A 17467-nucleotide genomic window follows, 5' to 3' on the forward strand; every position below is an offset into this window, starting at 1 on the left:
TTGTTCATGCTGCCCCAGATGTCTTTATTGAGGCCTCTCATTTGACCCAAATACATTAACAAGTGATTGCTGAGATACAGTCCCAAACACAGTATTCTCCCTTCCTTCTGGCCAAGGACAGGACAGTCAGAAAGATACAGGATTAGAGAGAGTGGGGGAAAGCTGTGCATAGATGGAGGGAACAGAACAGAGATGGGGCCCATATATATGGCTAGAGGAGAATCACAAGAAAGAGTATGGAGAGTGATGGAAGAGACACATAATAGATACAAGTAAGTTATGGGATAAGAAACAGAAGTCAGATAAGAGAGAGCTGGCCTGGTGTCTAGGGAAAAGTAGCTCATTTGCTCATCAAATGAGGGGGATCAGTGTCTCAGCACCCAGCATATAGACCCCAGTTAGCTCTATGGCAGAGAATAACCTAGTCTCCCTGGAGGAACTCAGGGAAGGACAAGGGAAGGCAGGAGAGAGCATGAAAACACCAGTGGGGCTGAAAGATGGTTGCCATAGCAACTAGTCATCATCATCATCGTCATCGTCCTCTGTGTTGATCTCGCCCTCCAGCACATCCTCCAGCCAGTCCTCCAGCTCCTCAGCAGAAGGCAGGTCCTCCTCATCGTCCATTTCCATCCATACGCTATCCGCCTAGGAGATGGCACAGGCAGGGGACGGAAGCTAAGTCCAACCCGAGTCTTAGGATCTGTCTTCCCACTCACTGGACTCTGTACATCGTTCCCTACATTCTCAGTCCCTTCCTTTCATCTGCCAAAGGCCAGGGAAACTGTCCAGGTGAAGGTATGGGTTAGAATAGTGACAGGTGAGAGTGGGAAGAAAAGTTGGATTGGCAAATAGACCTTCTCCCTTCAATCTGTCTTCCGTGCTCTTGCCACACTGAACTTCCCTATTATGCCTTTGGTGCAAAACCACTGGTAGCTCTTCATGGCTTATAAGAATAAAGTTAGCAACTCTTCGGCATTCAGGACATTTCTTTCTTTCTTTCTTTTCTAAAAGAGACATGGTCTCACTCTATTGCCCGGGCTCAAGCGCAGAGGGGCAGTCATGGCTCACTGCAGCCTTGAACACCTGGCCTCAAGTGATTCTCCCACCTTGGCCTCCCAAAATGCTGGGATTACAGGCCTGAGCCACTACCCTGGCCCCAGGGCTTTTCATAACCTGCTTTTCTAGTACCATTCTCAGTGATCTCTAGACTCTCAACCATAAAAATCCACCTGCCTTTTCCGGGAACCTGATATTCATTTTCCTGTTTTTAACTTTTGATCTTGCTTTTTCCTCAGTTTGGAAATGACTTCCCTGAATCATCACTTGTTGAAATCGTATACATTGTAGAATCTCCATTTTGAATATCACTTTTTCTTAAACTTTTCTCTGATTCTGTCAAGCAGAAATCAATGTGATCCTGTGTCTTATTTGTATCGTTATTATAAAGTTTATCAGATCTGGCCTTGTAGTTAATGGAACACCTGCCTCTCTAATTAGTCTGAGAATTCTATGAAAGCAGAGACTGTGGCTCATTCAGTTCAACTTAGCAGTTTTGAAGCACCTACTGTGTGTGCATAAGAAGACTTCTGCCCTGAACAAGCTCAAAAATCTACTGGAAGAGACACACATAATACATAAATAGCCATTTAAATGTCATGTTCTCAATGGCTATTGAGCCCTGGGAGTGCCAGGGAGGGAATGATTTTAAATGGGAGATCTGGAAAGACTTCACAGAGGAGAAAGAATTTGAACTGGGCCTTGAAGGATGAGCCACTGATTCCAACATGTGGGACAGGCCCACATTCAGATCCTAAGTCTCCCCCTCCCTCCAGCCACTAGACTGGGCATGTCTGTGTCCTGTGAGAAGGGCCCAACTCCTAGTTAGCAGAGAGGAGGAGAGCTAGCTATGCTAGGAAGTAGAGTCGGGGGTCAACCCGGGATGAGGACAGGAAACTCACATCAGTAACATTGACGACTCCTATCTGTGGGGCTGACAAGTCGATGTCAAACGTCTTCTCCCAGTATGGGACCAGCTGTAGAGAGATCAAAATACAGCAACTTAATAGATACTAGGGAGCACATGAATCCAGGAGGATGAGTGTGAGGGTCAGCCCAGGGATGGAGAGGGGACAGTGCGAACTGGCAGTGGATGGGGACAGGTCCACCTGTGAGGGCATCAAGGCAAGGGTAGAACTAAACAGCAAAAGAGGAGAAATCCTAAAGGGAGAGAATCGGGAGGGTCAGCCGGGCGCACTGGCCCCTCTTTTCTGAGGAAAACTGGATAGGAAACCCTGTTCTGATCCTGGATCAGATCCTTGTGTTCAAGGTCAAGTCACTTCTCTCTGGCCCTCAGATCTTACATTTCTAAAATAAGGCAAGTATACCTGGTAAGTGCCAATGTTTCTCACGTTTCTCTTTGTTCTTTCAGTTACTCATTCAACAGCGAGTGCTAGGTGTTGGGAATGTAGCTGAGAACAAAATCATCTCCTGAAACAGGGAATCTCTGTGCTATGATTCTATGATTGAGTGTGTATACCCATGTGCAGGCCTATTGTGCCTCACAACATTGGTTTTCTTTAGGAGTCAGCCCTAGCACCTGAGCTACCCATCCAGCCTCTGCTCTGGGAATGTGTGTGATGTCCGTCCTGTTTCCCCTTGCTCAGGATGCCCTCCATGCCAACAGTGCCCTTAAGCATGCAACACGCATACCCTCCCAGGGCCCCCCAGCTAGGAGGTGGGGATGGGACCTCTGAAACAAAGCCCTCACTAAGAAGATGTCACAGTCCAAGGCCCCACCTTAAGATAGCAGTGCCTGAGCTGTGCCTCTTACCAGGGGGAAGTCATCAGGGTCAATCCAGATGATGCTAAGATCTGGGTTTTCAGTGTTATCTTGGGCCACAGCCTTGAGAGTCTCTAAGAACTCGAAACCATCTTGGAGGGAACACAAGTGCAAGGTATGAGGTGTGTAGAGAGGAAAGGGACCCAGATGAAACAGGAGTGCAGAGCTACCTCCCTGCTCCCCAAGCTTCACATGTCTAGCCCTAGGCTGTTTGCAAACTCCCAGGAAAGCCTCCTAGTGAGGCCCATGCTCCAATAAACACACCCACCTCCCCCTGCCTTCCCTCCAGTCCAACCCGGTATTCCTCCCTCACCAGGATCAGCTTCCTCTGCGAAGGCCACAATGTGGATTCCATCCATATCATCCTCCTGTCAGGGGGTAAGAAGGAGAACAGGGTTTTGGAGAAGAACTTACTATACTCCCTGAAGTTGAGGAGTCCAGAACAGATCCTAGATGTTCATTGAACCTCAATTTTGTGGAAGTCCAGCTTCAGGACCAGATATATTCTTTTGTTTTTTGGGGTTTGTTTTTTTTTGTTTTTGAGACAGAGTTTCACTCTGTCCCCCAGGGTAGAGTGCAATGGCGCGATCTTGGCTCACTGCAACCTCCGCCTCCCGGGTTCAAGCGATTCTCCTGCCTCAGCCTCCTGAGTAGCTGGGATTACAGCCATGCGCCACCACACCTGGCTAATTTTGTATTTTTAGTACAACATTGTTTCACCTTGTTGATCGGGCTGGTCTCAAACTCCTGACCTCAGATGATCTGCCTGCCTCGGCCTCCCAAAGTGCTGGGATTACAGGCGTGAGCCACTGAGCCTGGCCATATATATTCTTGTGATGGTGACCTTTTTCCAAGTGACACTCCTTTCAGCTCCAAGGCCCCACACTTCCTCTGATAATCCCTTTATCCCCAGGCTTGAGGCTCTTCCCTTGTCATCTTCAATTATGTCTGTCTCCCATTTCCTCACACATTCTTCAGCGTAGAAATCCTTCAGTTGCTGCTAGTGCACTGTTTTTTCTTTTTTCTTTTTTTTTGAGACGGAGTCTCACTCTGTCCCCCAGGCTGGTGTGCAGTGGCGGATCACTGCAAGCTCCGCCTCCTGGGTTCAAGCCATTCTCCTGCCTCAGCCTCCCAAGTAGCTGGGACTACAGGTGCCTGCCACCACACCCTGCTATTTTTTTTGTATTTTTAGTAGAGATGGGGTTTCACTGTGTTAGCCAGGATGGTCTCGATCTCCTGACCTCGTGATCCACCCACCTTGGCCTCCCAAAGTGCTGGGATTACAGGCATGAGCCACCACACCCAGCTGGTCAGTGCACTGTTTTTTCTAAAAATGGGCCTGAGGAGCAGTAGGGTGGGGTTTTTCTAGGACTTGAGTCTTCTGGCACCCATGCTTCCCTGAGGGCTTGACCCTGGCCAGAGGCACTCACCCAGGTCTCATACATACTCTCCGGCTTCAGTTTCCTCAGGGTTGATCTAGAAGAGACAGACAGAGTGTCATTACTCAGTGGGTTAGAAGGATGCCCCCTCCAGAGGGTCCTGTAGCAGAGGCTGCCTCTAGGTCAGGCCCAGGGCACAGACAGCTTGTAGCCTACAACAAAGCCATCTGGCAAGGCCTCAACTCTGGGCACCAGGCCCGGCTCATTGCATGGTTAAAGCGGTGGGAGAGGGGAGGGTGGGCAAGGGACTGGAAGAGAGACTGGGGGAGAAAGGCAAGAACTGGACATCAGGATATTCATTAATTTATTCATTCATTCACTCACTCACTATGATTGAGTGCCCGATATGTTCTAAGCACTCTGCTAGGTGCTGGGTACATACGGTTGAACCAGGCAAGCATGTTCCTGCCTTGATGAAGGGAGCCAGTAGTATGGGAGAGAGTAAGTACTGTATATACTGCAAGGGAGCTTGCAGTGATCCACCACTGCACACTAGCCTGGGGGACAGAGTGATTGGATATTTCCAGCTGTGGACTACTATGAAGGAAGGGAATTATGTGTGAGTGCCCGGCAGGATTATTCAACCTCAGCACTATTGCCATTTGGAGCCAGATAATTCTTTGTAGTAGGGGGCTGTCCTGTGCACTGTAGAATGTTTAGCAGTATCCCTGGGCTCTAGCCACTAAATACTAGTAGCACTCTGCACAACCAAAAATGTGTCTAGACATTGCCAAACATCCTTTGGAGGGCAAAAACCTATGCCCACCTCGCCATGCCTTCCCACCTTGTAGAGAACCATTGGTGTACGATATTGTATTAGAAAGAACATGGGGCCAGGCGCAGTGGCTCATGCCTGTAATCCCAGCACTTTGGGAGACCAAGGCAGGCGCATCACTTGAGGTCAGGAGTTTGAGACCAGCCTGGCCAACGTGGTGAAACCCCATCTCTACTAAAAATACAAAAATTAGCCAGGTGTGGTGGCGTGCCTGTAATTCCAGCTACCTGGGAGGCTGAGGAAGGAGAATCGCTTGAACCTGGGAGGCGGAGGCTGCAGTGAGCCAAGATGGCGCCACTGCGCTCCAGCCTAGGGGACAGAGTAAGACTTGGTCTCGGAAAAAAAAAAAAAAAGAAGAAGAAGAAAAAAAGAACAAACATGGGACGCATCAGGGTTAAAATCAGGGTTAAAAGCTCTGACACTTATTACCTGTAGAACCTTTCACTGAGGTTAAAAGGACTTAATATAATCATAGAGATGGAAAGTACCTTGCAGTTCCTGCCCCACCACAGGCAGTCAGCACTCATTTGTTGACAGAGATTATTTAAGTCTCAATCAACCTCACACTGAATTATACACACTTATGAAGGACCCTCTCGGTGTAGGGCTCAGGGCTAAGTAGTGGGGTATAAAATATTGTGCAAAATTGTCAGTGTATCAGAGAGCACTGGTGCCCAAAGTGTATTCATCTCCAGGCAAGATTGGCTTCCCGGTTGGCTAAGCTTTCCCCAGCCCATCTCACACAGTGTGTTCTAGCCCAAGGAGGAGCCGACCCCGCTGAGAGGGTTGCCCTTGGTCCCCACCTCCTGTGCTCCTCCACGAAGTTGACAATCTCCTCTTCGCTATTGGGCTTGTCTGGGATGGTCACAGGCTCTTCCATGAAGGCCTCGTAGAAATCAATCTCATTCAGCTTCAGGGTCAGCTTCTTTGCCACCTTTGGGAGAGGGGGTAGGAGGGGAGTGGAGCAGGAGACACAGGGTCATGTCAAGAAGCAGTATAATGGGGGAACAAATATTAGGAAGGGAGTCAGAAAGCCGGGATCCTTGTCACTGCCACTGTGACACCTGACAAGTGTCTTAACTTCCCTGGGGTTGGGTTTAACATGAGAGGGGTGTTAGATCATCTAAAGCCCCTCTTCAGCTCTAAATCTATGGAGTGGGAGGAGACGGGGGGGGGGCGGGTAGGGAGTGCCAGCACGTAGGAAGGGACCAGGTCAGCCATCGATTCTGGGAGAGGAAACTGGAGGACAGCTTCAGGACATGAGGCAGAACCAATACAGCTGCGGGGAGGAGAACCTTGCTGTCGAAGGTGGCGAAGAAGGGGATGTAGGGATGAAACTCCTCAGCTGCATCCTCGAAGGCTTTGTAATCTGGGGGGTGGAATGCAGAGTCAGTCTCTGGGGAAACCAGGGTCTGCCTGGGAATCATCCCCCACTATCGTCCCCAATTCTTTTCAGGCAGGGTTCATTTTGAGACCCACCCCTTCTAGTTCTTCGAGAGTGAGAGGAAGGTGGAATACTGGAGGTGCTTGTCTGGGAACCCCCAGAGTACAGGGAGGTCAGAGCTGTTGATGGTGCTGACCACGGCCGGAGGAAGAGGTGGGAAGTGCAGAGGTAGAGGCTGAGACACTGGGTGATGTGGGGAGGTGGGAGGACAGGTGAGATGGGGATCCAGAGAGGGGCACAGTGGAGTCTGAGGGTTACCCACGCTCTGAGTCTTTGCTCTTGAAGTAGCCAATGAGTTTGATCTCATCCTCAATATTCTCAAATGCCTGCAGCTCTCGTTCACCTTCAATCAATTCCACAGGGTCCTCTAGGACCTGAAAGAGGAGGACATTGCAGGAAGAGAGTTTCTATCCTCAAGTAGAACCAGAAAGGGACCTAGGGAAAAGAAGGCTGGGGAACTGGAGGAGGGGGCTAGATGTTGACAGTGTGTGGGTGTGTGTGTGGGGGGTTGCATGTGCGTGTGTGTGTATAGTGTGTGATGTGTGCAGTGTGTGGTGTACATGTGTGGTGTGTGTGTGCATGTGATATATATGTATGGTGGGTGTGTGGTAGGTATATGATGTGTGTGTGATGTGTGTGGATGGTATGAGTGTGGTGTGCATGTGGTGCATATGTGTAGTGTTCGGTATGTAGGTGATGTGTGGCCTATTGTGTACATGTGTGGCATGTGTGTGATGTGTGTGAATGTGTGGTGTGTGTACATGTGTGGAGTGTGCATGTGGTGTGTGCATGTGTGTAGTGTGTGCATGTGTGGTGTGCAGGTATGTATGTGCATGTGGTGTGTGTGTGCGCATGTATGGTGTGTGTGCATGTGATATATCTGGTGGGTGTGTGGCATGTATATGTTGTGTGTGTGGTGTGTATGGATGGTGTGTGTGTGGTGTGTGTCGTGTGTGTGGTGTGCATGTGGTGCATATGCATAGTGTGTGGTATCCAGGTGATGTGTGGCCTATTGTGCGCATGTGTGGCATATGTGTGATGTGTGTGCATGTGTGTAGTGTGTGTGTACATGTGTGGCGTGTGTGGTGTGTGCATTTGTGTGGCATGGATGTGGTGTGTGTGCATGTGTGGTGTGTGGTTGTGTATGTGCATGTGGTGTGTGATGTGTGTGGAGTGTGTGGTGTGCATGTGGTGTGTGTGTGCATGTGATATGTGTGTGATGGGTGTGTGGTATGTATATGATGTGTGTGTGGTGTGTGTAGTGTGTGTGGTGTGCATGTGGTGCCTATGTGTAGTGTGTGGTGTGTAGGTGATTTGTGACCTATTGTGTGCATGTGCATGCATATGTGTGGTGTGTATGCAGGTGGTGTGTGTGTGTGTATGTATGGTGTGTGTGCGTGTGGTGTATGTGTGTGTGTGTGGTGTGTGTGTGCAATGTCAGGTTGGGGTTGGTAGGGACTAGGGGGCAGGCAGTGGAGTTTTCAAGCAAGGCCGTCAGGTCCAGGGGAGTCCTTACATCAAGCAGAAACTCCACGATGGTGTCAGCAGAAAACTCGCCATCGTACTCAATGACTTCATCTCCCTTGAATACATACATGCTGTCCACTTCAGTTAGGCCTAGGGAGTGAGCCGGGCGCAGGGATGGGGTGGTGAGCCATGATCCCAGGCTTCCCACAGATTCAAGGTCCAAATCCTCGGCCACAGCCCATTTGATAATCACCGGGGCCCCACATGCTCCACCTCATGGGCCCGTTGCCCCACCCACCTCCTCTGACCCAGAGGCCGACAGGCCTGAGATCTCTGCCCCTGGATTAAGCCTAGGGGGCTAGCGTGGCCCCAGAGCTTTCTAGGGAGTAGCTGGGGGATCAGGTAGGGTGAGGGGAGGGAATAGAGAGGTGTAGATTCTAGCAGTATTTCTCCCCTTCTCTGACCGCAACGACTAGAGATAAGTATTCATGCCACCCCCTCTGAGCACTCTAGTAGCTGGTTCCCAGTCAAGCTCTTTAATTGCTATTACTGACCAGATGACTTCATTATTACTGACCACCCCTCCCCCATTCATGTCCAGAATCCCGTCTCAAGCCTGTGCTGCTCCCTAGTGGCTGGCTGCTCTAACAACCATGGCTCTGGATGGGAGGGGTTGGAAGCGGAGTTTGCAGAGGTCTGGCCAGCCCCGCCTGTATTCCCCGACTCCCCTTCCCTCCAGCACCTAGCCATGTTTTAAGGTAAGTATAAAGAAGGCCTCCCCCACCTCTTTCTGGGATTTGAGCATGGAACTTCATAAGGAATAGAGAGGCAGAGTCTCCGAGCCATAACCCTCCCAACCTCATGTTTTCTCACCCCCTCTTTTAGAATAGACATAAATCTGAGAGATTCCCAAGCCCCTCGGATCCCAAGGACTGCCTGACAGGTCCTCCGCGCTAAGCCTCCCCTTGTCTCAATGCCACCTTCCCCTCCCCTGCCCTCCCCTCTCTTACCTAGTTTCTTGGCCACAGCTGCATCCTTCTCAGAGTCTACCAGCCCGAAGCCAACACCCTTGTCTTCTAGGACTTGGGCTGCTAACTGGAGGGAAGGATTATGATTAAAATTAGCCCCTGGAATTTTTATTATCCCCTATTCTCCCTCTCATGCTTTCAAGTTGGGTCAGTTGAGGTGCGGGAGATATAAGTGTTGACCTTGACCCTTTGCTAAGATCCAGAATATCCCCCAAATTCCCTACAGCCACACAGTTCTGTTTTTGGCTCAACTTAGTTCATGAATATTGATTGCTCATTTGCAATGTGCTTGTTATGTTGGACTTGAAGACACTGCACTCAATACTTCCCAGTGCCTAAGAGGTGCTGAGGAGGCTGGCTTCAGAGTGACTGAGGGCCCCTTCCCTCCTTCAGGGTTGAGTCCTGCATTCCATCCTGCTCAAGTCACACCTGGAGGTCCCTGTCCCTGGTCAAGGGCCAAGCTCAGTGTGGGGTTGATCTTGGAAGTCCCTGAGATTCTTCAGAGTGACTCCCAATGGGAAGAATTTTGGAGGGTGGGAGGGTAGTGGTGGGTCTGGTCACGTTGTTGAGGAGTGGGGAAGGCCAGAGAGCTGAGATAAGAGGTCACCATTTGTTACCCCCTAGAGGGAGAGAGACTGACAGCGACTGGACAGTTCTCCCCATCAGGGCCCAACTTTCCCCTTTCGCACTCTACTTCAGCCTGTCCTTAGGCTGTGGACAGTCACACCTGGAGGTCCCTGCCCCCATAAGCCTTCCAGCTTAGCGTTCAACCCTGATTTTCTCTGCTGTGGGCACAGCTTGCAGCTCTACCCCCACTCAGCACAGACTCAGGTACTGTGATTCTCAGAGGGGTGGGGAAGGGAGGCAGTTGGCAGGTGGATGGCCAGGGATACTGAGCACTCACGATAAAAATACTCGGCTCATTAATCAGATGGCAGGTTCTAGCACCCAGCAGGGGTGCACAAAATGAGAGCCTGTGGTTCTGGTGTCTCAGCCTGAAATGCTCCAAGCTCTGGACAAGCTGAGGCCTATCTGAATGCCAAGCCGGAGAAGGGGCCACAGGAGCTTGGACAAGAAAACTCACATCCCATTTCCTAAAGGTGTGTGTGTATGAACACATTCCCAAACATAGGTTTTTTTCCTTTTCTTATGATAACTTCTTTCTCCTTTGGGCCTGAAGTCATTTTGGAGGTGAGAAGACTTTTCCCACAAAAAGAAGATTGGGGAAGACATTCTGACACCTCCTGCAACCATAAGAATTTTCCAGTGAGGGCATCCAGCTTATCCAATGGAGACAAATGGGGAATTAGGGAGGGAGAAGGAAGAGAGAGGGGACTGGGAGTCCAATGGGAGGCATGATCTCTAGGAGATATTTAAACATGGCATGCAAGTATCATAACATTTACATTTACACTCAGTTTGGATCTCTTTGGGGTGCAGCCCCTGAAGTATGTGGAGAGGATGTGTTCTGGCTAAGCAGATGGGTGGGGTAGGGGGGTGCAATATACACTGCTGTTCTCCCCTGGCCGTCCAAGTACCTCCCTTTTTCACCCTCACTGTCCTAGCCAAACCTAAGTCAAATACTACCAGCCTCCTATAGCAGGGAGGGGAGCTCTTCCTGCAGCACCCCTGCTAAAGGTTTCCTGACGCTGATAGTACTTTTGGGTTCCTGAGACTCTGTTTCTCATTTGACTAAAGCCACATGCCACTTGCATCCTGTTGGTCAAGACAGGGGTCCTACCACACTGCCCCTCACCCCCAGATCCCATCCTCAAAGAGCTACATGGGTGTAGGATAGGGGATTCCGGAGAGGGGCTAGACATGCTCTGCAGGCCTGCAGTGCCCCCAACTCACCTCCAGGATCAGCTCCTCCATCTCAAATTGTCTTTGTGAGGCCTTGTCATCCTCGGGGGGTTCATGGTAGAGGAGTGCCAGCACCTCATACTTCTTGAACACATTCTTGTAGTTCTTTGCATTGACATTGATCACACGGTCCACACCATCGTACTCAGGGAAGTCCAGCCCTTCCTCCCCCTGTACCCCTGACTTGGGTGTCCCTAGCACCAGCAGCAACAGCAGTGCCAGCCGCAGACCCGGCACAGCTCTGGGCCCCATCCTGTCTGTAGCACTCATGGAGGTAGTGGGATCTGGGTTGGCTCTCCTGGTCCAGAAGAGGTTAGCTGGGGTAGGGAGGGGCCCCTGGGTCCCAGATTCTGAGTTAGGGGCTCAAGTGGGAGGGGGGATTGGGGAATGGCCCAGAGCAGTGGACAGAGGGCACTGCTGGGTCCTGGAGAAACTGCCGACAGAGCCAAGGGAAAAAGGGTCAGGAGGAGGAATAGGAGCAGGGGGCGGGGAGGGAACCGGAGCTGCCCCCTGAAATTGGCACCCCTCAGTCCCCACCTGGTCCTGTCTAAATATGTCTCCATGGTTGGCAGGAGAGACGGATAACCTTCTGAGGCCAGGACAGCTCCATGCGGGCCGGAATCCTCCCACCTCCTACACTTCTACCCCAGGCTCCCAGGGGCTCCTTCCCTCCCCCTCCTCCAGTGTCCAGGGCACCTCAGCCCCGGTCCCCACACTGGCCTAAGAGCTCATCGCCATATTAAGAAAGGAAAAGGAGAGATGCCGGAGCTAAAAATAAGACCAGATGAGTCGGAGGTAAATGAAGCTGGGGCTGGGGGAGGGGAGGTATAAAGGTAATTAGGGAGGGCCGAGGGTAGGGCAAGGGTAATTAGAAGTTAAATGCAGTGGAGAGGAGGAGCTAACTGAGTCAGAGGCTAAATTGATAATATAGGACAAAAGGGGGACAAATGTGGTATTGGCTCTATGTCCTAAAGCCTGGGAATCTTCTGTAGGTGAAGTCTGATTCTGATTCTTTGATACTATGTAGGAGAGTGGGGCGATAAAAGTGCAAGCCAGGCTGCAGGAAAGAGACCCCCTCCACTTTCTTTTAAAGAACCAGGACCAAGGATGAGGTCATTCTCTGAATAAAAGATGGAGCCGCGTCCAAGACTGGCAACCTGGCTCAGCTCCAGCCAGTTTCCTTTGCTTCACTCAGCACTCCTAACTTGGGAATGCAGGGAAGGACAGGGCTGGCCCAGATCCTGTCCTGTAGAGATGTGGGTTTGGGGTTTCTCTGCCCATAAAGCCCACAATGAGAAGGGGACTGTCCTTTGGTTGCCACCTGTGTGTGCACTCCCTACCCTGATCCTATGGGACTCGGTTTTCTGGGGCACAGTGGGAAGGGAGGTTTTCCCAGGCTGCATGCTTCCAAGGAGAGTGAATAGCTACTATTTATTCCCATGTCTTGACAAGACAAAGAGGATCAGGTATTGACACCAGGGCAAAAAAAATTAACATTAGGTAAGCATGAAGAGGTGAACCCTGTGCCCTGAACCAAGACTGATGATTAATTCTGTGCACCCGAGATCCAAAGCAGAGATGGGCGAGTAGGGGCTTAAACTTCTGGATCCAGCTTGGGGGTGAGGACAGAGTAGTGAGTTTAACTCTGGATACGTAGGAAGGAAGGATCCTCTTCATGGCCCTCCAGGGTTCTTACTATGCACAGGTAAACTGAGGCATGAGGGAGACCATAGAGGGTCAGATCAAAGTCACATGCTGCCACTGCACCCTGAGGTATCTCTGATTCTAGAGGGACAGTGGTGTTTTTTTTGTTTTGTTTTGCATCCAGGGAGGGGCATGTAATTATGTTAGCAGAATAACTTTTCCACATGTCTGTGTGGTGGACCTTACACAGCTGAACATGGAAGGCCACAGAAAATCTCAAAAGCATGGCAGGAGTGAGGCCAAGAGGGACAGCTGTCACTGTAGCAGGAGAGGTTGGAGCTAGCCTAAGCACAGCACATTGGAGCTGAAGAGACCTCAGAAGCCCATATCCTGGTCTCCCTGAAGAGTGGCTAACATGGGAAAGCCCCAAGGCCAGAGCAAAGGCAGCCAGGTGAGATGGGGAGGCCTGCCCAGAAGCAGATGATCTAGGTGATGTCCAGCCCTGATTTCTCACTTCTGCATTCCAGGGGAGGCGGGAGACACTGGGACAGAGACGCTGGAGCATAAAACTTGTTCCATCTTGAATCTGACCTTTTGTACCCCCAAGAGTATGAGATGGGACTCTGGTGGCAAGTCTGTTCCATCTCCTGGTCCTTTCCTACAGCTACCGGACATTGCCATCCATCCCGTTCCCTCTCGTTGCCCTCTCTGGCTCCAGTCCCACCCTTCCCCTTTCCAGCGCCCGCCCCCACTGCTCTCTCTTGATGCTTCACTCTGTCTACTTTCTACTCAGTCTCCTTCCCTTCAGGCCCTTGGACTTGAGAAGCCTCAGCCACTGGTATCAAATGACCGTGAGTTGGGGCCTCTGTATTTTTAACCCACCAGACACCTGAAGCTCCTGCTACTGAAACCTGAGGAGCTGGCCCCTCTGTGCTCCTGCTTCCCACCTCACTCACATATACCCTGGCCCACTGATCTTCCAGGGTCTGGTTCAGCGATGTCAGCAATTGGGGAAGGACCCCAGGCTGATATAGCACTGTTCCTAGGAGACCTTGTGATGGAAGAGGGAGGAGAAGAGGGAGAGAGACCTCTGAGGAGGGGCCTGATGTAGGGAAAATGGCGGGCGATACTCATGATGGCCTTCTCTTTGCTAGCTCATGGCCTCTCATCCTCCAGACCCACCCCGGGTCCTTCCCCATCACTAGCCTATTTTTTTTGTTTGCTTTGTTTTGTTTTTGTGTATTTTTGGCCCAGCCCTCACTGAAAGACTAGTCTGAAAGTGATTAAGGGCCCACGTTCTGAAAATGGACAGACCTTGGTTTCTTCTTGGGTAACATGGAGTGGGTGGTAGGGAAACATTTATGTGACTTTCTTGATGGTGTGTATATAAAACCCTCGTCCCAGTGTTAGGTGTAGTGTGCAGACACCTAGTACATGTGTTTTGTTGTGGAAATAGCTGATGGTGTTCCCCTAGCTTTCGTTAGCATTTCTCTTCCACCCTGTACACATTTGGGAACAGCCAATGCTCTACTCTGAAAGAGGCCTGAGAATGAACTGACCCACATGGCACAGTGGAGGGGCTCACAGAGCAAAAGTGAATGAGCGGGTGAAGGGGAAGGAAGAAATGCTGAGACGAAGGTGGGCAGGAGAGAAAGGCCCTCCACGAGTTTTCACTCATCTGAGAATGCACCTGGGCCCAGGCACAGAGGCCAGGCTCTTGGGAAAGTCCATCACCCCGTGCAGAGCAGGGGCGGCTGCTTCACAGTAAAGGCCACAGGGATTCAGAAAGTCTTGTTATAGCCTCTATCTCAAGGCTACACCAGAGAAAACAGGCTGAGGGTCAGAATGGGGTTGAGGAGCCCTGATGACCGAGGGTAGAGGGCAGGGACCACCAGTATGCCTGGAGACTGTCCTTCCTACCTGTCCCTTTCTCAGATGAGGGACAACACTCAGCACATGGCCATTCCCAAGTCATTTAACCTCTCTGGACTTCAGGCTTTTCACTGATGCAATCTGATCTCTTCTAGCACCACAGCGCTGTGGTCTGCAAGCTGGTCTCAGGAACTGCAAGGTGGGGTCAGATGACTCCACCCCACCTACCCCCTGTGCGGATGCTGTGGACCCTCTTCCCACGTGTGACTTAGCTGCTCCTCTCTCCCCCACCTTCCATTTCTCTGATCTCAGCTGGAATTTTGAGGCAGTCATTTGCCCTGTCCTTGCTGTCCAGTGGCTCGGAGAGTGACTTTAAAGGGCAAGGATGCTTGATACTGATCCTATCCCAGCCTTGACTCTGGTCCTTAAAACACTTCCCCAGCCTGGTCATCATGAAGACCTGTGGAGGGAGCTTCACAGTAATCCCCACTTCCCCAAGATCAGATTTGACACATCCAGCTGGTGAGGGCTTTTCCAGACATTTACTGTCTAGACTGGCTACGGGATTCAGCAGGACCATGCCCCTCCCTGCGGGGCTCCAGCTAGATGCAGGCTGGGCTTCCCTTCAGCCCACCTCATCCTCTGCCCATGATTCCCTCAAGCCAGCCCAGGATTGCCCATCTTTCTCATCCAAGATAATTCATCCTAGTGTCTCAGATGTTGTGTCAAACTTATAATCTCTGGCCCCATCCCAGCTCTCACAACACCCCTGTGTCACATGAAGCTCTTCATCTGCTGAGTTTAGTAGTACGTCTCCCTTTCCACCCAGCCTGTGGAAGAGAAGAGGCCAGCGTGAACTGGGAGAAGGAATTAGAGGCATCCAGGGGAGACAGGCAGAAGGGAAAGCAAGGACAAGGTTGGAGGTGGGAGGTCTGGAACACAGGGCACTGAGGGTCAGATGGAGCAGAGGGGTGCAGCCAAGGGGTAGAGAGGTCTCGGCTCCAGGCACAGTCAAGGCTGGCAGCGAGGAGGGGAGAAAGTCAGTGGTGGGTCTGGAGGGACTAGGTGGGATGGGAGAGCTAGTCAGGGGGCTGGTGACCACTCAGTCAGAGCGGGGCCCAGGGGAGCCTCACCATCCGGGTGCTGACGGATGAGGAGTTTTCTGATTTCATCATAGATGAAGATGAGAATACTGTAGGGAATGGCACAGAGCCACCAGGTTATCCTGTAGAGAGCAAGAGCCAGTCAGCATGGCAGGAGAGACAGATGCCAGAGGACAGGTGCAGAGGGCAATGCACAGGAATTGCACGTTTCATTGCTTGTGTCTACTGTGTGCCTGGGACTGTGCTGGGTGCTGGAGACAGTGCAGTTGAATAAGATCTGGTTGATCCCTTTTTTTTTTTTTTTTTTTTTTTTTGTGACAGAGTCTTGTTCTGTTGCCCAGGCTGGAGTGCAATCTCGGCTCACTGCAACCTCTGCCTCCCGGATTTAAGCGATTCTCATGCCTTAGCCTCCTGAGTAGCTGAGATTACAGGTGTGCACCACCACGCCCAGCTAATTTTTTGCAATTTTTTTTTTTTTTTTGAGATGGGGTCTCACTCTGTCACCCAGGCTGGAGTGCAGTGGCTTGATCTCGGCTCACTGCAAACTCTGCCTCCCAGGTTCAAGTGATTCTCCTGCCTCAGCCTCCTGAGTAGCTGGGACTACAGGCGCCTTCCACCATGCCCGGCTAATTTTTGTATTTTTAGTAGAGGCGGGGTTTCACCGTGTTGGTCAGGATGGTCTCGAACTCCAGACCTTGTGATCCGCCTGCCTCGACCTCCCAGAGTGCTGGGATTATAGGTGTGAGCCACCATGCCTGGCCAATTTTTTTGTATTTTTAGGAGAGATGGGGTTTCGCCATGTTGCCCAGACCGGTCTTGAACTCTTGAGCTCAGGCAGTCCGCCCGCCTCAGCCTCCCAAAGTGCTAGGATTATAGGCATGAGCCATCGTGCCCGGCCTGAGCCCTACCTTTGAGGAGGTCAAATCCTGTGGGATTAGTGATCGGGAGTGGAGAGGAGAGGCACGAGACAGAAACATAAAGAGCCAGTGATAGCCAGGCATGATGGCTCACACTTGTAATCCCAGCACTTTGGGAGGCCGAGGCAGATGGATCATGAGGTCAGGAGTTTGAGACCAGCCTGACCAACATGGTGAAACGCCGTCTCTACTAAAAATACAAAAATTAGCGGGGCATGGTGGCATGCGCCTGTAATCCCAGCTACTCAGGAGGCTGAGGCAGGAGAATTACTTGAACCCGGGAGGCGGAGGTTGCAGTGAGCTGAGATCGCACCACTGCACTCCAGCCTGGGCGACAGAGCGAGACCAAGACTTCGTCGGGGAAAAAAAAAAAAGCCAATGATGATATAATATGATAAATGTCATATTAGAAGTATATGCAATGTTCACAGGATTCTCTACCAACTTTTGTGGAGCCGCTGAGGGAGACCCCTGTGCTCTCTGCATACTCTAGGGCTTGTGCCCACAAAGGGGAGGTTGTCTGAGCAGGAGGGGTCTATCTGAGACATTTAGTGTGGGGATACTTTGTCGGCGAATATATTGATGCTTCTGTATTACAAAGATGGGGACATTGTTTTGTTTCTCAACCTCTTTTTATAATTAGACCAGGAAGATGGATTCTGGGGAGGGGTTGAATCAGGACAGCAGTTGTTCCCTTGGATGACAGAAGAAATGGCCTAGACCAGCACTGTCCAATAGAAATATAATGTGAGCCACATGTAAAATTTAATACTTTCTAGTAGCCACATTAACATAAGTAAAATGAAACAGATGAAATTAATTTTAATAATATTTTTATTTAACCCAATATATCAAAAACTGATATCAATATATCAGTTAAATATGTAATCAATATAAACATTATTTATTTTAATTACATTTAATTTTTTTTTAGAGACAGGGACTCGCTCTGTCATCCAGGCTGGAGTGCAGTGGTACAATCATAACTCACTGCAGTCTTGAACTCCTGGGCTCAAGCAATCCTACTGCCTCAGCCTCCTGAGTAGCTGGGACCGTCAGTGTGCACCGCTACACCT

The 17467-nt window shown here is 50.7% G+C and overlaps 2 protein-coding genes across 3 annotated transcripts in view; both read right to left on the minus strand.

Annotated features, from left to right (window-relative positions):
- On the minus strand, positions 1–12279 carry CASQ1 (calsequestrin 1). The gene is made up of 11 exons (XM_003811885.5): positions 10847–12279; positions 8975–9059; positions 8014–8114; positions 6760–6871; positions 6349–6422; positions 5857–5987; positions 4270–4315; positions 3153–3207; positions 2831–2931; positions 1959–2033; positions 1–645 (listed from the first exon to the last, which is right to left on the minus strand). Exons 1-11 carry the CDS (start codon positions 11123–11125, stop codon positions 514–516), a joined length of 1191 nt encoding a protein of 396 aa, XP_003811933.1. The 5' UTR covers positions 11126–12279; the 3' UTR covers positions 1–513.
- Positions 12280–12600: 321 nt separating this feature from the next.
- The window catches only part of ATP1A4 (ATPase Na+/K+ transporting subunit alpha 4), a 38752-nt gene continuing 33885 nt past the window's right edge, over positions 12601–17467 (minus strand). The window contains exons 21-22 of one of the 2 annotated variants that reach the window (XM_003811891.4): positions 15505–15596; positions 12601–15201 (exon numbers count right to left, since the gene is read on the minus strand). In XM_003811891.4, the coding sequence (XP_003811939.1) occupies positions 15173–15201; positions 15505–15596 (121 nt within the window). In that variant the 3' untranslated portion in view covers positions 12601–15172. The other variant, XM_034938342.3, reaches the window with a different exon arrangement.

This window comes from Pan paniscus, chromosome 1 (assembly GCF_029289425.2).
Source record: "Pan paniscus chromosome 1, NHGRI_mPanPan1-v2.0_pri, whole genome shotgun sequence".
Taxonomy (NCBI): Eukaryota; Metazoa; Chordata; class Mammalia; order Primates; family Hominidae; genus Pan; species Pan paniscus.

What these genes read in the sequence shown, in the direction of transcription:
- CASQ1 (XM_003811885.5), bottom strand. Translation starts at nt 11,125, where the DNA reads ATGAGTGCTACAGACAGGATGGGGCCCAGAGCTGTGCCGGGTCTGCGG. An exon ending in CAAGAGCAAAGACTCAGAGC is followed by an intron (nt 6,423 to 6,759) that starts GTGGGTAACCCT and finishes TCCACCCCCCAG; the next exon opens with ATTACAAAGCCTTCGAGGAT. An exon ending in AGAGTATGTATGAGACCTGG is followed by an intron (nt 3,208 to 4,269) that starts GTGAGTGCCTCT and finishes ACCCCCTGACAG; the next exon opens with GAGGATGATATGGATGGAAT.